General features: G+C 40.3%; 1 protein-coding gene across 1 annotated transcript in view; it reads left to right on the forward strand.

Annotated features, from left to right (window-relative positions):
- ttll7 (tubulin tyrosine ligase-like family, member 7) overlaps nucleotides 1-18,679 on the forward strand; it is a 95,988-nt gene extending 77,309 nt beyond the window's left edge. The window contains exons 18-23 of the mRNA XM_068320454.1: nucleotides 4,030-4,110; nucleotides 5,408-5,568; nucleotides 9,351-9,524; nucleotides 11,621-11,721; nucleotides 16,002-16,075; nucleotides 16,916-18,679. Coding sequence (XP_068176555.1) covers nucleotides 4,030-4,110; nucleotides 5,408-5,568; nucleotides 9,351-9,524; nucleotides 11,621-11,721; nucleotides 16,002-16,075; nucleotides 16,916-17,038 — 714 coding nt within the window. The 3' untranslated portion in view covers nucleotides 17,039-18,679. The remainder of the gene's footprint in view (nucleotides 1-4,029; nucleotides 4,111-5,407; nucleotides 5,569-9,350; nucleotides 9,525-11,620; nucleotides 11,722-16,001; nucleotides 16,076-16,915) is intronic.
- The last annotated feature ends 1,013 nt before the right edge of the window (nucleotides 18,680-19,692 follow it).

Here is a 19,692-nt window from a genome sequence, read left to right on the forward strand (position 1 = left end):
TTCTCAAATCTGTCATTTTAAAAGTTCACCTCTATATACACGTTTTTTTATATCCCAACAATATGTGTGGCTATATACAGCACTTTGTAACCATGTGTTTTAAAAGGCGCTTGCTAAATAAAGTTTTAACTACTTGCTAAGCTTTTTTTCCCCTACAAAGACGTCAACAACGATACAGATTGTTGCAGCTGGCACAAAGCGCTATGGTCTAGTTCCATGCCAGGCACTTGGAGATGTGCTGCAGTTTGACATTTCAACTTTCCTCAAGCAGTGAAAACATGAACGGAAGGAATATATTGAAATGATCATTGATTTCCTTTTATCTTCCATATTCTTGGTACTGTGAGTTAAGTCTGTCTCTCGTGTCATGCTGTTTGATAGAAAAATAAAGTATGTCCTATTTATCATTAAAAAAAAACAAAAAAACAAAAAAAAACTACTTGCTAAGGTAGATGGGTGGCTGGTATCCATGTGAATTTTTTGTGACCAACAACTGCAGTACATCTATTCACTACAATATGTGCATGGTAGTACATTTCAGCATCAGTTTGGAGCAGGGGTTGATTAATTCATCAGAAGAAGGCTATTTAAGGTGGCATGTTGGTCTAATAGAAGTGAGATCAATACTATTATTGTAACCTGTCTGTAAAACTTTGTTTCCTTGCTTTTGTTCATTCTCCTTGATGTGAAACTGTGATGATACCACAGAGTGAAAGAAATCACAACTGCAGGAAATTACTTCCTTCCAGCACACTACATAGTATCCTTTTTCCCTGGCTGCTAAAACTGATATTAGTCCCACAGGATGGTATCATTATAGATTATTATATGGCTAAATATTAATTCCACTAACTTTCAGCAACTAAGCTGAGGGTTTTGAAACAGTAAACACAAACAAGTAATTCTGTGTTAGGCTGCCCACTGTCTCCAACACAGATTTGTCACATTCCGCTTCAAAGCGGTGATGCATTGCAATTGTCAGTGTTGTTCTGTCCATTCGTCCGTCCGTCCATTTCGTGAGTTTGTCCACCAAATATCTTCGCAACCGTTGTAGATAGAAAGATGAAAAAAAAGCACATTGTTCGGGCGGCAAAGGGGGTGAAAATGAGATGATGACCTTGACCTTGAGAAAACTAGGTCAAGGTCAAATCTCAACTTTTGTACACTCAGGAGCTGGATACGATAGAAAGACGAGGGAGAAGGCCAGTGTGAGTAAGACCATAGATCAAAGCAAGTGCTTTGATCTACCAATGCACTACCTTTGATGTATAGTCATAGCTTGTGCATAGCTTTGACCTACCCTGAAGCTTTGACCCTGATACCCTTAAAGTTGGTTAGGGTAAGTCTTTGACTGCCTTGTTATTATTGTGTTTTGAGGTGCTCGCCGCCAGTGGAGCTGCTTGACTAATCTGTATAATGTAACGTACAGTATTTGAATTTAATTTGGTCTATGTCTATTTGGTCGATGTCTATCTGCTGTCACACAGGGCCTCCACAGAGAGGCTGAGGTCCTCCTTTGTGCCCCGTGCCATCAGGGGGTACAATGACTCTCTCAGGGGGTATCAGGGGGTACAATGACTCTGTCTGTCTGTCTGTCTGTCTGTCTGTCTGTCTGTCTGTCTGTCTGTCTGTCTGTCTGTCTGTCTGTCTGTCTGTCTGTCTGTCTGTCTGTCTGTCTGCCTGCCTGCCTGCCTGCCTGCCTGCCTGCCTGCCTGCCTGCCTGCCTGCCTGCCTGCCTGCCTGCCTGCCTGCCTGCCTGCCTGTCTGTCTGTCTGTCTGTCTGTCTGTCTGTCTGTCTGTCTGTCTGTCTGTCTGTCTGTCTGTCTGTCTGTCTGTCTGTCTGTCTGTCTGTCTGTCTGTCTGCCTGTCTGGTATTCCCAAGAACCTTCCAAAGCAGTGACATGTTCATGAATTTTAAAATATTTACTGGAACTTGGGTGTAATTTCTTCTGTTGTGCTAGACATAAGATCTGATGTTATGTTAGGAAGAGAAAAGCATGTTTTTTCATGAGTAAGGTTAGTTAAGGTCATCAAGTAATTAAAACAAGCTTAATCCTCACAATGCCAGTATGTGTGTGAATGTTACATTGAGGTGTGATGAGGTCATGAGGGACACTTAACGGCACACCTGTACATTTAACAAAGCCTTATGAGAGCATGGAAAGGCAGATGAGCAACTGCACCTGTATTTTCCCCAGAAGAGTTTTCACTTTGCACAAATCTCCTCCAATTTATGTTTCTGATGATTTTAAGTCGAAGACTTTGTTGGGCTAATTAAGTGTGTAATTGTGTCCTTTATTAGTCAGTCCAAACCTACTTTTTCTGTCAGACTTGGGAACACTGACAGGTGGAATACATTGAGTGCATTTTATTGTGCTTTAATTGAAAGTAATTTGTTTACATGTGAAACAAACTGAGAAAAGGTTCTTACTGATGGTGAACATTGGACAAACAAAGGTGTTGGTTTGTGGAAAGATCAGGCCTACTTTATTTCGGCAAATCTTCTTAATGTCTGGATGCGATTCTTTGATTCTTTGTTGCAAACGCAAACACAGACAGACAGACAGACAGACAGACAGACAGACAGACAGACAGACAGACAGACAGACAGAGCATGTGTAAGCAATTTGTAGACTGCAGCTTCCTGCTGGAAGCACTATTTGTAGGGGATCTAGCTTGATATGTGAGAGGTTTATGTACACCAGTGGGGAGATGTAGACTAAGTCAACAGAGTAACAATAACAGTGCCTGTAGGTACACAGTGGTGGCACTAGGAGCACGTCCATTGGGAGATCCAGCAGAGCTTTTGAGCAGAACAACAAATGCTCTCAGGATCTTTGACATGCCTGCAAAATAGTTTTTCTGCTGAAGTACCAAAGATCACAACCTAATTTTTGTATTAACCCAAAGTTTCCCTGGATTTAAAGCTTTCGAGTAAACAGATTGCAAACAAAAGTACTGTATGTTAATGATAAACAACATATTTTGCAGACACTAGCCACATGCTATGTAAAAATGACCTTAATCCAGTACATTTTAGCTTGCTTTTACATTTCTTAAATGAACTCTAAAGTAAAACAACGTAGTCCAGTAGTAGTATGGTCAACCCAGTGATGGAAAATAAAAAGTGTGTGTGATGTAGGTGTTGATGTAACATATATTATTCATTTGAAATGAATGGCCATTTTAATTACATTGGCATGCATTTTCTATTTCTATACAGACAACAGGTTCTCTTATTTAGAAAACCGATATGGAGAAACCAACACCGGCTTTAGAGACAGCCTTTTGCGTTCTCTACCTCTTGGGAGTCACCGCATTGGGAGCAATGCAGTAACTGTCAGGAACAGTGGTTCCCAGTCTCAAACCAACCCTTTAGATTAAAATAAATCTTACCCACAGGACGTGATGATACTTGATTTTTTCTCTTTGATTGTGGCAGTCATTAAAGTGATGTGCAGCAGTGATCAATCCATCTAACACTGTCCCAATTTGCCTATGATGCATTCTATTAGATATTGCAGTCTGTATGTAATTGTGCTGTATGAGAATATGGAATTCAGAGTGGAGATGTATGTTCTGTTATGTCAGTCAAATTATTACTTTAACAGGTGAATGAGCCCAACAGCCTTACAGATCTCATGCCTTAGGTGAAGAAAAAGATGAGTGTGACTTTGAGAATGAACTCCAGACATCATATGTTCTTCATTTTTTTTCTAACACCTATATTAATCTTAAAAATATCTCCGAACCAGCATTTCCCGAAGTTTGAAAATTGTATTGATTTGACTTTGCCATAACTGTATCTTGTACAGTAACTGTTGATTTCATTATTGCTTGGTTTTTGTAATAATTGCACTACACAGCACACTTATTACTTAATTAAAACATGTAATAAATCTGTTCAGAAGCAGGTGTAATAAATTGTTAGTGTATCACATTAAAAATTAGGATATAAACCTCTCACAAATATTTGTGGTGCATGTTTTCGTTATTTTGTTCAAATGATTATTCTTTTCACTTCCACAGATCCACGACAACTGGAAGTACCATAAATCAAAAGTGGCCTCTTATTGGCTGGTGAAGCTGGACTCTACCAAACAACGTAAGGTAAGTCTAATTTTGAAAACAGATTTGAAGATATTTTAGCCAGTTTTTTTTTTAATGAGATCTGTCACACTTCTGTGTAGGTTTAAAATATACAGTATCTTGATAACAGTGATGGGGACTCTATTGGAAATTACATGAAACATTTGGAGAGTTTAGCGTTTGAAAATTGAAAATGCACAACACTAGTTCAATTTGCATATCTTTGCATTTGCTGCCAGGCAGTGTATATGGCTGTCTGTGTAGTATGGACATTATTAAAACTGTTAAATAAAAGAAATGACACCTCAACTTTCAAAAAATACTTCCTGATTCAACATCGCAGAAAACATATAAAAATAAGCATGAAGCACAAGCATGAAGATCATTATCATGTCAGAGAGTAAGAAGCGAAACAGCAAATAGATTGCAAACATAACAGAAGAGAGGAATAGATGCGACATTGCATCCAGTTGGCGTGTTAGTAATGATGTTATCTCTCAGCCGCTGTTGTGTGCACAACAGTGCTTGGCTGTATTGTGGGCTCTGGCAGTGCCGGCCAAGGTTTTATTTGGAGTGGAGGAGCCTAATGAGCGACAGGCAGAGGTCAGAAATGTAGCGCCCACTCCTCTGTCATCTGATTACCATACCAATATATATCTGTGTGTGTGTGTGTTTACTTATCTATCAGTTTGTCTGCATGTGTGAGTGTGTATGCATGTCTCGTTCTCCACACATTGCTGTAGGGAAATCTAGCCTCTTTGCATCGCAAAAACACAGTCACACACATGCACACAGACAGTCTCAGAGGCACATCAGTAATGAGGAGCAAAAATCAAAGTCAAAAGGACTACAGCATTGCACACTTGGCGGGGTGGAAAGAAACAGAAAAAGAGAGGAAGAGAAAGAGAAGAGGAGAAATAGAAAAGAAGAAAGCCAGAAAAGCAGCTAGTGCAGTTGTCCTCAGACCACCTAGGAACTTTTGACACCTTTTCTCCAAGACTGACATTCGTGCAGTAATTAGTCTTCTTCCATGCCCTTCATAGACATTTGTCCTGCCACATGCACAGAACATATTCAAATGATTGCTTAAACATTCATGTGTTTTTGATTGAGGTTTTCAAGATGGTCTTGTGCATACACTTTTTATGGTGTATTTGTGAAGAGGTGGCTTTATCGTGAATGCAAGCTTGCTCACTGTTATGAGCGAATGCTTTAGCTTTTATAATTGCTGCTATAATTGTTTCCTGACCACTAATAAAGTTTATTATCCTACATCTTAAAACTTTTTTTGTCCTCGTTGTCACTTTTTGTCCCTCAGGTGTTGGATATTGTACGCACCAACGTGCGTTCAGCATTGCAGCGGATCTGGAGGGAACCGGATGTAGACAGTCTCCACTTGTACCGACTCTTTAACCGCATCTTCATCCGGCTGCTCTGGAGCCACGGCCAGGGCCTGTGGAACTGCTTCTCCAACACCAGGTAGCCTCTCTGTGCAGACTTTGAATTGAGGATGTAATTCTTCAAACCTACTATTTAGCATAAAGTGTTGTTAAGATCAAAGTCGGGATCATGACTGTGTATGTGGCATAATCAAGAGAGAAACAGAGGATTGTAGATCATGGGATAGCAGCAGTCTCTCCTTAGACGTTGTTGACACAAATATAACAGTAATGTTCTTATCTCAATGCGCCCATCCAATAAATACAACTTGAGATCAAGAGAATCAAGAGACATTGAGCACCACAAAGAATGGAAACTGAGTAAATGGAGTTGCTTGTGGCAACAAATTCTTCCAAATCAATGCAAACAGGTACTGCAGACCAATTAACCACATCAGTATTTCCTCTTCATAGGTCACATTCTAAGCAAATCCTGCCAAATCCACAGTGTCCGCCCAAATATCTGTGACAGCTTTTTCTTCAGTGAAAGAAAATGGTCCAAATCAAGGTCATAAACCTGCACTGTTAACCAGTGCAACATAGCTAAACATTTTTCTTGGTTGGATAAAGGGAGCTGTCAATTTCTTCCGGGATTAATAAAGTATCTATCTATCTATCTATCTATCTATCTATCTATCTATCTATCTATCTATCTATCTATCTGTCTGTCTGTCTGTCTGTCTGTCTGTCTGTCTATCTATCTATCTATCTATCTATCTATCTATCTATCTATCTATCTATCTATCTATCTATCTATCTATCTATCTATCTATCTATCTATCTATCTATCTATCTATCTATCTATCTATCTATCTATCTATCTATCGTCTATCTATTTGTCTATCTGTCTATCTGTGTCTCACTTTAGACTAATACTGATAGTACAAAATAGAACCCATAGTCATCACCAGCTCTTGACACTATTGTCGAAATTTGTGACTGATTCACAAAATATGTGAAGTCAATTAACCTGAAGCATATGTTTTTGGAGGTGGGAGGAAGCTGGAAAACTCGGTGGGAACCCATGCAGACGCGGGGAGAACATGCAAACTCCGCACGGGGCTGGACGAGAACACGGAGCTGCCTTGCTGTGAGGCAACAGCGCTACCCGCTGTGCCGCCGTGCTGCCCTGCTGATAAACAATGAAACCCAAAGCGTGCTTGCTACGTTGCAGTGACTTCCGCTACTGTTGCATTGTGGGGAATGTAGTTTTGGTACGCGCAAATCACCAGCGGGCCGATGTGGCCTGCGGGCCAGTTCTAATAGTAATTAAAAATCATCTGGCGGGCCATGAATAATTCGCCACGGGCCTTGACTGACTTTGACATATGTGCCATAGATGAATGTTAGCAGGCTAAATGGAGAAAGAAAGCTAACTAAAGGTGAGATTGGAAATGAAGGTATATAAATTTGTAATATTTACATTTATATATAATATATAAATATATGTTTTGTGTTTTTAAAAGAGGTCAAACATTTTGACTTGGCAAAGCTAAAAAAGTATTAGCACATCTGCCCTAGGGCGTAGATTTTCAGTTTGTTATCTTTTATATTTAGATACTGGACCAATACTGGGGAATATCATTCAGGAACAGGAAATTGCCTTCAGTGACTGACTCTTCCTATTTTGTCTGTTTGAGCCACAGCCATAGGCAAAACTGCAGTGGACCTGCAGGAGCAATGTCTTTGTTTCTCTTAGTCTTTACAGGAGATGACACCCTTACAAAGATTGGCCGAGAATTTTGGCAGATGAAAAAAACAACAACACGTCTTCACATTTAGATGTTAATTTAAAAATATTATTATTATTATTATTATTGTTTTTATTGTTGTTGATGTCTCTGTGTGTAGCGGGGGCGGCAGTAGCGCAGTCCACTAGGTCTTCGGCTGGGAACTGGAGTGTGAACTGTCAGTGGAGAGGTGCCAGTTCACTTCCTGGGCACTGCCAAGGTGCCCTTGAGCAAGGCACCATCCTCTCCTACAAGCTGCTCATTGGGGCACTCCATAAATGAGCTGCTCGCCACTCTACTCCCCACTATATACATTGCATCTCTACAAGTCTCTTTGTGTGTGTGTGTGTGTGTGTGTGTGTGTGTGTGTGTTTGTTTGTTTCCTCCTTTTCTTTTTTCTTTTCTTTTTCTTTTTCGTGCTCTTGTTCTTTTTGTTCTCTTGTTCTTATCAGTCTTCTTCTTGTAATTCTTCATGTAATTCTTCCTCTCATTCTTTTTCTTCTTCTAATTCTGTGAATCAATGACACACCTGACCTGATATTCAGGTTTCTTTTGTCATACTGAATCGATCACAAAAGAAACTGTTTTTGGCACTATTACCACCTGTGATGCCATCACAGGGTTGGAAAAAAACAGACAGACATTCACTATCATGGTGGTTACACAGAAAGTCTGGTTGAAATAAATACACACCAGGCCCATACTCAAAACAGTAAGTATACATATACATTTTGCTTCCCTCAAAAGCAAATAAGTAGCATGTCTTTAGAAGTGTGGAGTTAATTTCCACATATGTATCTCTTCACTCATAAGCACCCACAAAGAGTCACACATGCAATAAAAAAACAACCCCAACAAGTAGACAGCTGCTGAAATCGTAAGTTTTCTCCTTGGCTCTGATAAAAGTGTGACCTTCTTCTCCTTTCCACTTTCTTCACAGTTCATTTGTTCAGTTGCTGTATTTCCCTTGACAGAGAGGGCTCAGAGGGTGTAACTGAAGTCCACAGCTCTTCATTGTCCTCCTCCCTCACTTCCTTGGCAGTTGTAATTGAGGAGAGTTAGGAAGGGATTGAGAGAGTGATGAGGATGAAGGAGATGATAAGCGACAAAGAGAGTGGGAGGGACCCAGTGACAAAGTAAAAAGCAGAGGGAAAAGTGATTGAAAATGAGACGTCATAAAAAAATGAGGAGACAAGAGTTGGTGGAGGTAACCCTGGGAGGATTAGCCTTGTCTAACCTCAGCTTCCCCCAGTATACTGCACTTCATGCAGATTTTTTCTGATCACAGCTTGCTGGCTGATCCTTCAACCCCTTGTTACATCATGGCATGACCCACATATATTGATAAACCCAACAGGAAACCCTGATGTCACGCAACCACACTGAAACTGCACTGCAAAAAAGGACAATGCAAAATAGTGAGTCAGCCATCCCCCTTCCTCACCCTCTTTGCTTCCCTGCATCTCCTATTTGATATTTTATCCAAGGGACTTAACAGCATTTAAACAACCTTGCAGCTATTGTGGCTGATGAATTTAACAGGCTTTGAAAATGACTTGGAGAAAGAAGCTGGAAACGCACATGGAGTTGAATCCTTTCAGAGGAAGCACGCTTCACCTCCCATGGAGTGAAAGTGTGTAGACATCAAACGTACCCCCTGGAGTTGTGTTCCTCTGTTGTGAAGCTCTCTCACAGTCAGGGGTATGTCCAGGGATGTAAATGGGATAACTGTACATGGATTTGTTTCATCCCCTCATTTTATGCGTCTGTATCACTTCCTGCACATCTGTATTTGTGTGTGTGTGTGTGTGTGTGTGTGTGTGTGTGTGTGTGTGTGTGTGTGTGTGTGTGTGTGTGTGTGTGTGTGTGTGTGTGTGTGTGTGTGTGTCTGTGTCTGTGTGTGTCTGTGTGGATACAAATGTATATGAAGCACACAGTAAAAGTCACACATCAGACCAAATATTTCTGCATGCATCAAAGCTGTGCTCAAAATACAAATATATTCTATGTATTTGCAACATGATGAATGTGTGGAGACACTTAATTTCAGTCTTGTATGTCTGTCATTGTGTGTGTGGTGTTTGCTCACCAGTTCGTCGTGGGAGACCATTTTCAGTAAGAGCAGTGAAGTGGTGTCGCCCCTGGAGCTGCAGTGCTGCCGCCGGCTGGTCCAACTGTGCCGAGACTGCTTGTTGGTGGTCTACAAATTTGTCTCAGAGTCCCGCGGCTCTTTGACAGGACTCAGCCCTGAATGGGACGACACCAGGTGAGCACACTGAGGCCTTTGTTGCTGTCTTACTGAGCTGAGCTGATTTTTTCTAGCAGTCCTGCTGCAATAGTTTGTTCATTATTCCATAGAATGGCTGAGTAAGATTCAAGGAGATGATTGGGAGTCCACTCATTGGTCATGATTAAGGATGTACTTATATCTCTCTCTCGCTTTGGAAAAGACCATTAATTAATAATGCCTGCGAATAAAGGTAGCAGTTTGTGAAGCAAGTGTCACACGTAACTACATTTGAAGACTGTTTTTTGGGAGCAAAATTATCCAACCTTCATTGTATAGTTGGGTTTATTGATAAAGTATTTTCTATTTCAACTAACCAAAACATAGCTTTTAAATAGCTCAATACAGATGGTACATGATTCGTTTTTCACAGATATAACACAAAACTATAGACTACTGCAATCTTAAAATTATTCAATCCCTGAACCACAAGCTTCTCCAGTAGTTTGTAGAGCATCGTGTTGCTGCTATGACCTTTGTTGCGAATGTGATACATGGCCAGGCACAACATCTGGCAGCATTCCTGTATCTTAGATCATTCATCATGGGCCACCTCCCAGTTCTCTAAAATTACTGGGTTTATACACTGCAACCACCTTCTTGAAATCCCACCACAGGTTTTCTAAGGGATTCACCCATAGACAGGCAACTGTGATGGCCAGAATGATTCAGGACTTCTTCTGAAACCAAATCTTGGTGGACTTTGAGGTATGTTTGGGATCGTTGTCCTTTAGGAATGTTCAATGACACCTAAGCTTTATCATCTTCCCTGATGGTGACACATGTTCCTGATACTTGATGAAGTCCATCTTTTTCTTTACACAGTGCAGGTTTGTGGTAACCAAAGAAGCAAGCCAGCCCCACAATAGTACCACCACCATTCTTCTTGTCAGCATATCATTCATTCTTCCACCTCATGACATACTGCTGATCCATAGGCTGAAAAGTTCAGATTTTTAAATTTGCTCTCCAGAAAAGCATCCCGAACTTTTCTGTTGTATAGATGGTTTTGAGCTTTCTTCTGGTGGTGTGCATCTTAGAATTTTAGTATGGGACCTTTTATGTAAAACAGAGAACAGAAAACAAAATCTTTGGGACTCTACTGCTGAACTCTACAACAGTTGGAAATCATTACAAATTATTTTACTAACACATGATTTCATAATGATGTGATTGAAATTATTATTCATTGCAGTATGGTATTCAGGGAGTTGCATAATATTGAAATGGCAGTGGTCATTAAAAATAGTATTTCGAGTTAATGTGAAGAAAAGGTCAATTTCATTACATTGAGCTATTTACACTGCTCGTTTTTGGTTTGGTTACTATAGTATGTGTATATATCAAACTTATGAAGAAAAGAGACTAAACACTATCTAAGTTGTAGACAATAAAACATTTTTTAATCACAATAAATGAAACATACTGTATTCCAATATCTACTCTTGATCCCTGTAGGAGGTACCAGCTGAGCTTTGTAGTAAGCACACCTTTAAAAGGCACACATGTTGTGGGTTGGCATTGAGGGAGAGGAAAGGATAGGAAGATGGTAAGGAGTGTGCTTTTAACAGGAAATAATGGCCAGCAGATTAGTGCTCAGGTTAGCCTTGAGCCCCCCGAGGCCTGCTTAATTCAATTAGAACCCAGATGAGTCTGTGGAGAAAATGACCTTAAGAGCGAGAGAGAGAAAGAGCACTTTTTTTTTCCTGGGGCCTCGCTTTACATGATTCATAACTCCTGCATATATTTTAACAGGCTATCACTTAATACCTACAGTGTAAAAACCTCAACCATTAAAGTATGCAGAGTTTTTATACATTTGTGGAACTTGTTATGACTTGCTGCTGTTACTTTATATTCAGCATATTTTTTGCGAGGATAGACTCAAGAGAAGGAATTTTTCATTGTACTATATGAGAATTTAAAGAGGTAACTGTAGTTGTATATCAAAGTATGTGCAAAATAGCACACCAGTATATCCATCCTTTAGTTGTAGGTATCCTTGAGAGTCCATTGAGCATGCATTGGTCTATATTTCCTTATTTCTTTTGTGTCTATATATGTCTGTAAAAAAGCTTGCCATTTGCTGCTGGACCAGCCTCCACCCATGGCTCTACCCCTACTGCTGTTGTTGCTGCTTCTTCCTCTTCTTCCGTCTCTTCGCCTCTCAATGCAGGTCCTGCTTGGTTTAGTTTTGCAAAAGTCCCACCCCCCATATTCCAGCACAGTCCCTATTCTCTGTTTATGCTGCTCCCACCACCTCACAGCTGCACCTAAAGCTTAGTCCCTCTTGCTCAGTGATGTTTGCTTTGACTGCGCGACCAACAGTCTTTTATGGTCTCCTTCCCTTCAATGATATTCAAAAATAATGTTTGAATTGACATAAAGCATGAGAATGGGATATGTTTTGGCTCAAAACTCAAAACCAGTATATTGAATTGGACGGAAATGGGAGCAGAAAGCATATTAAGACTGTTTGTCAACACTGCAATCATTTGGTACCAGCATGTAACCCTGCTACCACATGCTAAACTATGACTTTCACTCAAAGCTTTTCTCAAGAGCATATTACTCTGAGTGCATTTCAGTACAAGTGGCCTCAGTCGGAGCTGAACATATCACCTGTAACATCTCAGCACTCCCATCAACCTAAGCACAGCTCTCTTCTTCTCTCAAGAAGACAGAAAATGGATTGGCTTTGCTTTGTGCAGTTTAGTTTTACCACTCAATGGCTTCACATCTCCCAATCAAGCAAGCATGGAGTAGTCCCACCTCAACGCCACTCCAGAGACAGCTCTGAAGCAATTAGGACGACTTTATCATTCATCCATGAGGTTTCCATGAGGGGGTACAATCTGTGTGCTTGTGCATGCACATGTAATGCGCACAACCATTCATCCCACCTTAGTGTTTTACATGTATTCATATGTTCATGTATTTAAATATATTCGAAACATAAGTTGGCATTTTTGCATGGAAAAAGGCTGCTTGTTTATGTACATTTATTCTCCATTTACTAAAATTAAAATTGGATAACAGTGCACCCTCGTGCATTTGCGCATCAATGATTGCGACTCCACCCCATCGCAGATTTTTAGTAGACAGTTACGTGACACCTTATGCGCATTCTATTGGCTGACAGCATCCAGATGTGTGCTACGTTCCGTGAGTCTCGGACTTTCGTGAGACACAAAAGTGCTTTAAATAGTCAATCAGAGTGTGGGAAAAGGTAATACAGATAGACTGTGGTTTAATATCAGTATGGGGAGGGTTCATAAACGTTTAAATTACCGTAAATAAGATAAATAGATCGCGAACTCGATCGCGGATTCCTCAATTGCGTGTGGTTCCTGGAATGCATTAACTGCAAAGACCGAGGGTGCACTGTATTTCCATAACCAATATGTTACATATGGGCATGTGAATATTATCTGAGACATGCCTGAAAAAATATCGTAGCAATTAATCCAAATTAGTATTACACACAAAAAGACTGCCTAGAAGAACCTCCACAATTTGAAAAGATTTATCACAATCAAATCAAATACTAGACGTTCAGGTACATTTGATTTCACACTATTTAGTGAATATACTGTATATAGACACATAACACCTGAAGTTGCATAAGTCTCGACCACATTGAGCAAACTACACTTGGCCACCTCTGGTCAAGCACGCTTCCTGTTGAGTTCCGTAATCAGGGTGTCAACAGCCTCATTGGTCTTGGAAAAGTCCTTCAGCGGGTGTGGAAGTAGCCACTAATGACTTTGTTGTTAAGCCTGGAATTACTGTCATTACCCATAGACGATATCTCATAATGACAAAAGTTTCAGATTTTATTAACTTCATCTGTCTGAAGAATGTGGCAGTAATTAGGGTTAATTGGGGTGTTGAGCTATATGTGGGTTGTAGATAAAATTCATGCTTCTCTGTACTTCTTAGTTTGGATTGCACAGATATTATGATAGCCTTCTCCATCTATTTAGTTACATTTGAAATTGTCCAGCCTTTTCCTGAGTTGGCAGTTCCATCGTTGGGAGGGTTTTCTTGGTAGAGTAGTATGGAAGGACTGTCAGTGAGAATAGGCATCGATTGTAGTTTTGCATGTAACGAGCAAAACAGAACTATTTTTGTCTCCATGTCAATTGACATGTACAGAAACAAAACACAAGCCTCCCCCTTCAAGCATGTACACTACTGCCACAGCCTTGTTACCGATCAAAATGAGGATGAACTTGGAAGATGTAGAATGTAGGCTTAATTAAATATTACCTGCAGGGAGAACAGCCGTTTGGATGTGAAAACCCCCACTATTCCATTACTCCCCCAACGTGATTCTTTCCAAGAATATTCTCCAAGTGAATGGCAGAAGATCACATTGGACCTCAATGAATGTTCAATATTTGATTTTCTTTCCCTTTTTTGCCATTTCCATGGCTGGGCTTGCAGCTTTCAGTGAAAACCATAAGGAAATGGAGAGAGAGAATGAAGAATTTGCACCACAAATGCATGTGCAGAATACCAATGGCTGTATGGAGAATATCTTTGATGAGGAATAGCATGTGGAGCAAATGTGAAAAATGAAACGTAATTAATCCAAAGCTGATGCAAAATTCTGCTGTGAATTCCTGAAATGTCACTCCGAAGATTACACTTTGAACCGCCTAACAGAAGCAACTATGAAATGCTGAAAGCAAAGCAAATCTTACCCTCCTATTCTCTTGAGTTTGAGTGCCAGAACAGAGACCTCACCAAGTCCAGTCAGAACCTAAGAAGTTGAATAGCTGCTGGAGGGATACCTGCGGCCTACTTGAAGCTGTTTCAAGGACACTCTTGTTGGACAAAATGAAGTTAATTTAAATCCTTGTAACTCTCCTGGGTGTGGAGCTGCGTTGAAGCGAGCGCCCTCAGCGACACGAACTTCTTTTTTCTCTTTTCTGGTCGACTTGAGAAAGAGCCCCTCTGCTAATTTGTCCAAGAGCTATTTCACAATGAGAGAGCTGTCAGAGAAAAAAGTACGCTATCTCAGTGCCGGCTTAAAATATGATAAAAAGATTATATTGTTTCTTTACGCTGTAATCTTCATGTCCAGTAGCTCCCTGATTAGACTGTCACATCTTAAAAACTTCCACAGGGACTCTTTCTTTTGACCATTGGACTGATTAAACTAAATGAATATTAGATGTATTTTTTTAGTTAAAGGGACAGTAAAGTTAATTTTAAGTGACATATGTTATTCAGTGGCGGCACGGTGGCGCAGTGGTTAGCGCTGCCGCCTCACAACATGGCGGACCCGGGTTCGAGTCCCGCTCTGTGCGGAGTTCGCATGCTCTCCCCGTGTCTGCGTGGGTTCTCTCCGGGTTCTCCGGCTTCCTCCCACCTCCAAAAGCATGCGCTTCAGGTTGATTGGCCGGTCCCAAATTGACTGTAGGAGTGAGTGTGTGTGTGTGAATGATTGTTTGTTTCTATGTGGCTCCGCGGTGCACTGGCGTCGTGCCCGGAGTGTCCCCCGCCTCACGCCCTGAGACTGTCAGGATAGGCACTGGCTCCCCCGCGACCTGCGTTGGCGGATTAAGCAGGTTGGAAGATGAATGAATGAATGAATGAATATGTTATTCATCATTATGAAAAATAGAAGAAAAAGTGAATTTTATGTGTGTAGCATCATCCGTTTGGCCAAAAAAGTTTAAAATCTGCGCCACAGCAGCTTCCACATTCAGTGGTCACATGGGCGTCATACGTCACTTGGGCCAAACATAGCTTTGCAGCCATAATGGGATTGTCCATATTATGTTAGCATTGAGCTAACCGCCATTTATTACTATTGGACTATGTGGAATTAATAACAACTGTAGTTCTTATTAATTCCACAGTGAATTTATTTGAAAGTCGTATCTTTTTGCTGTTCTGTTGACACAACCGTTCACCGCGCAGGTAACCATGACACTTTTGGTGTTAATCGCGTCTAGAATTGCATTGTTTCTTATGGCTGCTGCGCTATGTTTGGCCCCAGTGACGTATGACGCCCATGTGACCACTGAATGCGGAAGCGGCGCAGATTTTAAGCTTTTTTGACCCAACGGATGATGTTACACACATTTATTTTTTCTGCTATTTTTCACAATGATGAATAACATATATGTCACTTAAAATTAACTTTACTGTCCCTTCTTTCTGCAGATGTGGCAAGAAGGTCACATAATGTATAATAATGTAATTCCAAAGTTATAATTTGTAATTGTAAAACCTATAAATATGTCACTCCTTCAAGTATTCAGTCTGGAAGACTTCAAACTTATGTTTGTCTCATGTCCTCTGAAAATTACCACCAGCATTTGCATAACCTGGCACCACTCTGACAACCTTATTTGACACATCTACAGTCACTAAGGAAAATGGGAGCAGGGTTCAACCCCTCCTGACTCTATCTCAACCTGACACTGGTCTCATTCTCAGGTACTGGAACGCTGTTAGCAGGAGCTGCCTCACTGCTCTGTCTCGGTGGAAGGTGTCATAGAAAAGTCTTAGAAAGTAACTGACGTCTATGCCACGGAATGATAGGTGAGGATTTTATGTTCATGATACCATGAATCGCGCTGAAATATTAATTTGTCCCAGAAAAATTGGTCTGATTTATTACGCCAGGGTCGGAGCTGATATTTAATGTTGGATTTATTTCAATTAAACAAGACTATAAGTCATGACATGATGTATAGAATAATAGATGTTACATTGCACACAAAATACAAATTACTTGCAGCAGTGAATTAATCAGTCATTGGAGAAAATTATCAAACATTTGCCTCTTCCAACTTCTCAAACATGAGGCTTGAACAATGGTTTTCTCCATGATAATGATTATCATAAATAGTATTAACAATTTCATAAATGATGTAAACTACTGTGTTTTAGTTTTGACAGTTGGCCAACCCCCCTGCCCCCACAAACCTGTGAAGTCATCACTTTAACCTGTGAGGAATTACAACAAAACAAAAATGCACACACAAAATATTTCTTTCGTCAGAAGACAAAGTTTTGATTTGAAGCAGATTGCAACTCAACACGACACAACCAAACTGAAATAGATTTCACAATGTAAGCAACAGCTTTTTGTTTTTCCCTCCACTTGTTTTAAAGGTGACTCTGATGTCAGAATGTCTTGAAATCATTAGGTCATTATTTGTGTTGAAATTTGAAAATGGACATGGTCATAAATGGTCAAAAAATTAAAATTTGGCACCACATGGGCTCAGTCCTACGCGCTAAAGCTGCCCTGACCTTAAATTTGTGACCTTTGCAGAACTAATCCTCTAATTATCCTCTCATCCTTTCCCCTAATCCCTCCATCCCTCAATCCTGTCCGTCTGTCCAGGTGTCTGCTGCCAGTGACCTCCCAGTTCATCATGAAGTGGCCTTTGTCCAACATTGGCCGCATCTCCACGGCTATGCCACACTCTCGCAGCCTTTTCACCACCAGGATGAGCCATTTCTGAGGTCACCATGGTAACCTTGGCTTCTGACATCTGGTCTTTTGACCTCAACACTTCCCCTCCCTTGATTCACACCCAGCCAAACACTAATCTCAGCAAGTCCAGTATGGACCTGAACTTGGGCTCTTCTTTTGACACCAGATGGAGCCCCAGCCTTGGTCAAATCCTCTGTAGAAGACCAACAGAGATGGGCTGAGTGATTAGGATTGCTAAAGGGCCTTGTTTAGATTAGTTTGGACCTGCCCAGACCAGCAGACCCCCTGCATCATCAACCTTTAACCCCAAGAACACCAGACAATGGGTTCATCTCTCTTTTCACTGCATTTGTTGTATTATACCTGGTCATTGTACAGTTACAAGTCATGGTACTGTAAACAGGATGAGTAACAGACACTAAACAATGCAAGGATTATTTATTTATGTACTTATTTTGTAAGGTATGCCATGATTTCAGTGAATGTTGATACAGAATGTGGATATGAAAAATCAACAAAACTAATCATTGTTTGAATTGATATAAGCAAACAGGATATTTTGTCTTGCTGCAATCATTGTATTTCTGAATTTAACATTTCCCGTCTTAATTTATTCCAGAGATTTTATGTGCATTATTGTTTGAATATCAGTCCATGTTCTAGTATTTACCTTGGAGAGGTGTCTGGAGAAAACTTGTTTTGAATGCTTTTGAATACTAAAACTTTGTGTTTTAGGTGTATGTATGTTATTAAGTGCAGCAGTATTCAGCAACACAACATGCAAATTGTCATTGTAGTAAAGCCAAGCCTCTTTCTAGAGTAAGAGAATGAACTGAGAGCCAAGAGCCAAACTTAATTCTCAGAGAGCACCCACTTCCTAATATGCACTTTGCAGTTTGTCATGTGAAAAGAAAGTGGGAACCCATCAAAGTCATATCGGCATGCATAGATTTTTGTTTCTTGCCCAGATGTGTTTGCTAGACTAATGAGCTCTGTTTGGAATATACTTGAAGCATTGTGCTGTTATTAATTATTGTGTTTTTGTATTGGGTGCACTCGGAAGACACTTCACTAGTAGATTTGTCGTCAGGAGTACAGATGTGTTTGGGAAAATTAGGATGTGTTGCATTACTCAGAAGCGTGCAGCACGTTGAAAGAGTATACTCATCAACTGAAATGTACTGCAGGGTAACAGTGGGCGAGCAGCTGCAGCATTTTCCCCACTGCACTGTAGCTACAGGTGTAAGGAATATCGTGGATGTGCCAAAAATAAGCACGTCGACTTTTTGTCTTGTTGGGATTAAGGTAAACATGTCATAAAACCACAGCACCATAGGACCTCAATAAAAACAGTATTAAATGTAGATAGAGGGATGCACAGTGTTATAAGTTTAGTTGTGTACTGACTCCATGTAAAGTATAGAGATTAGACTTTTAAAGATGGTAACCAGTCCGGCAGCAGGCTGTATGGGACAATATGCATTTTATAAATCAATTCTGAGTGCGCTAAACCTGGTCAAATTGAACTGTCTTCATTCTTCATACACTAAGCATCACATCACAATGCCAAATGTTTTTATTTTGCTTGATTTGTGTCATTTCAGAGAATTACCCTTCATCTGAGGTATGTGATATTTAATTTTACATAGCAATAAACTGTTTAAACAGTTGTGATTTTCTTGAACTCATTTGTCCTATCTAAGTACAAACTGTTGTTAACAAAAAAAACACAGCAGCACCACAGTACAAAAAGTGATGGAGAGTTTACATCTAATAGAGATAGACAGGTGAAGCTAGGAAATGAACTGCAGTAGGAAATGCTGCAGTTGAAGTATTTGCTTCCGGATGTCAAATATTATGGCAGACAAAAATTGCCAAATTTTGGATGAGCTTGTCTCCATCAGTATGGCAAACACCTTGTTTTCTTTCATTGGCTCAATTCTTGTCTGCTTCTTTAGTTGTCCTATCAAGAGTAATGGCTAAAGTAAAATTAAAAAAATTACCTGAATTATTGTGTTGCACAAATGGGTAATGCAACAGGTCATGATTCTGTTAAATGCAGCACCAATTGAACTAAGTTCAAATTAATAAGCCAGAAGTCTGTAACACTCATGTTTTCTCTGCTGTTGATTAACAAATGTTTGGAGACCTGGTGTCACGTCATGGGTATGGAAGCTCATATCACATTAGCACAGATTTTGACAAAAATGTCAAATAGTAATTGACTATATCACTGGAAGATGGAGTTGAAAAAATAAAGTGAATTGGTAAAAGATATAGCATAACTAATTCTGAACGATGGATAAAATTAAATGTAGTAGCAGTGTAACAGGCTTTAAAACTTCCCGTCCATATGTTAGCCATTACTTATGCAGTTCTTATGATATTTTCGGCATCAGAGCAATGTTGTATGTCACTTTAGAGGCCTATGTGGACAGATGACTCTCCTGATCTGTCACTCGCCTTAGAAATGAAGCTCTGCACTCAACAGCCTTTCATTGGTCCATCTTGACCTAAAAGCCACCTCACTCAAAGTGATTTCGGTCCAGAACAGTAACAGTAGCCTGATGTCCGGGATCGTCTGACCTTTACACCAATCCCTTCACCTCCATTCCTCTTTTCCTCCCTATTTTTGTCAGCAGAAGAGGTGCAGGGCGTGACCTGGAGGCTCCTGGGCCTCTA

Source organism: Antennarius striatus, chromosome 7 (assembly GCF_040054535.1).
Source record: "Antennarius striatus isolate MH-2024 chromosome 7, ASM4005453v1, whole genome shotgun sequence".
Lineage (NCBI taxonomy): Eukaryota > Metazoa > Chordata > Actinopteri > Lophiiformes > Antennariidae > Antennarius > Antennarius striatus.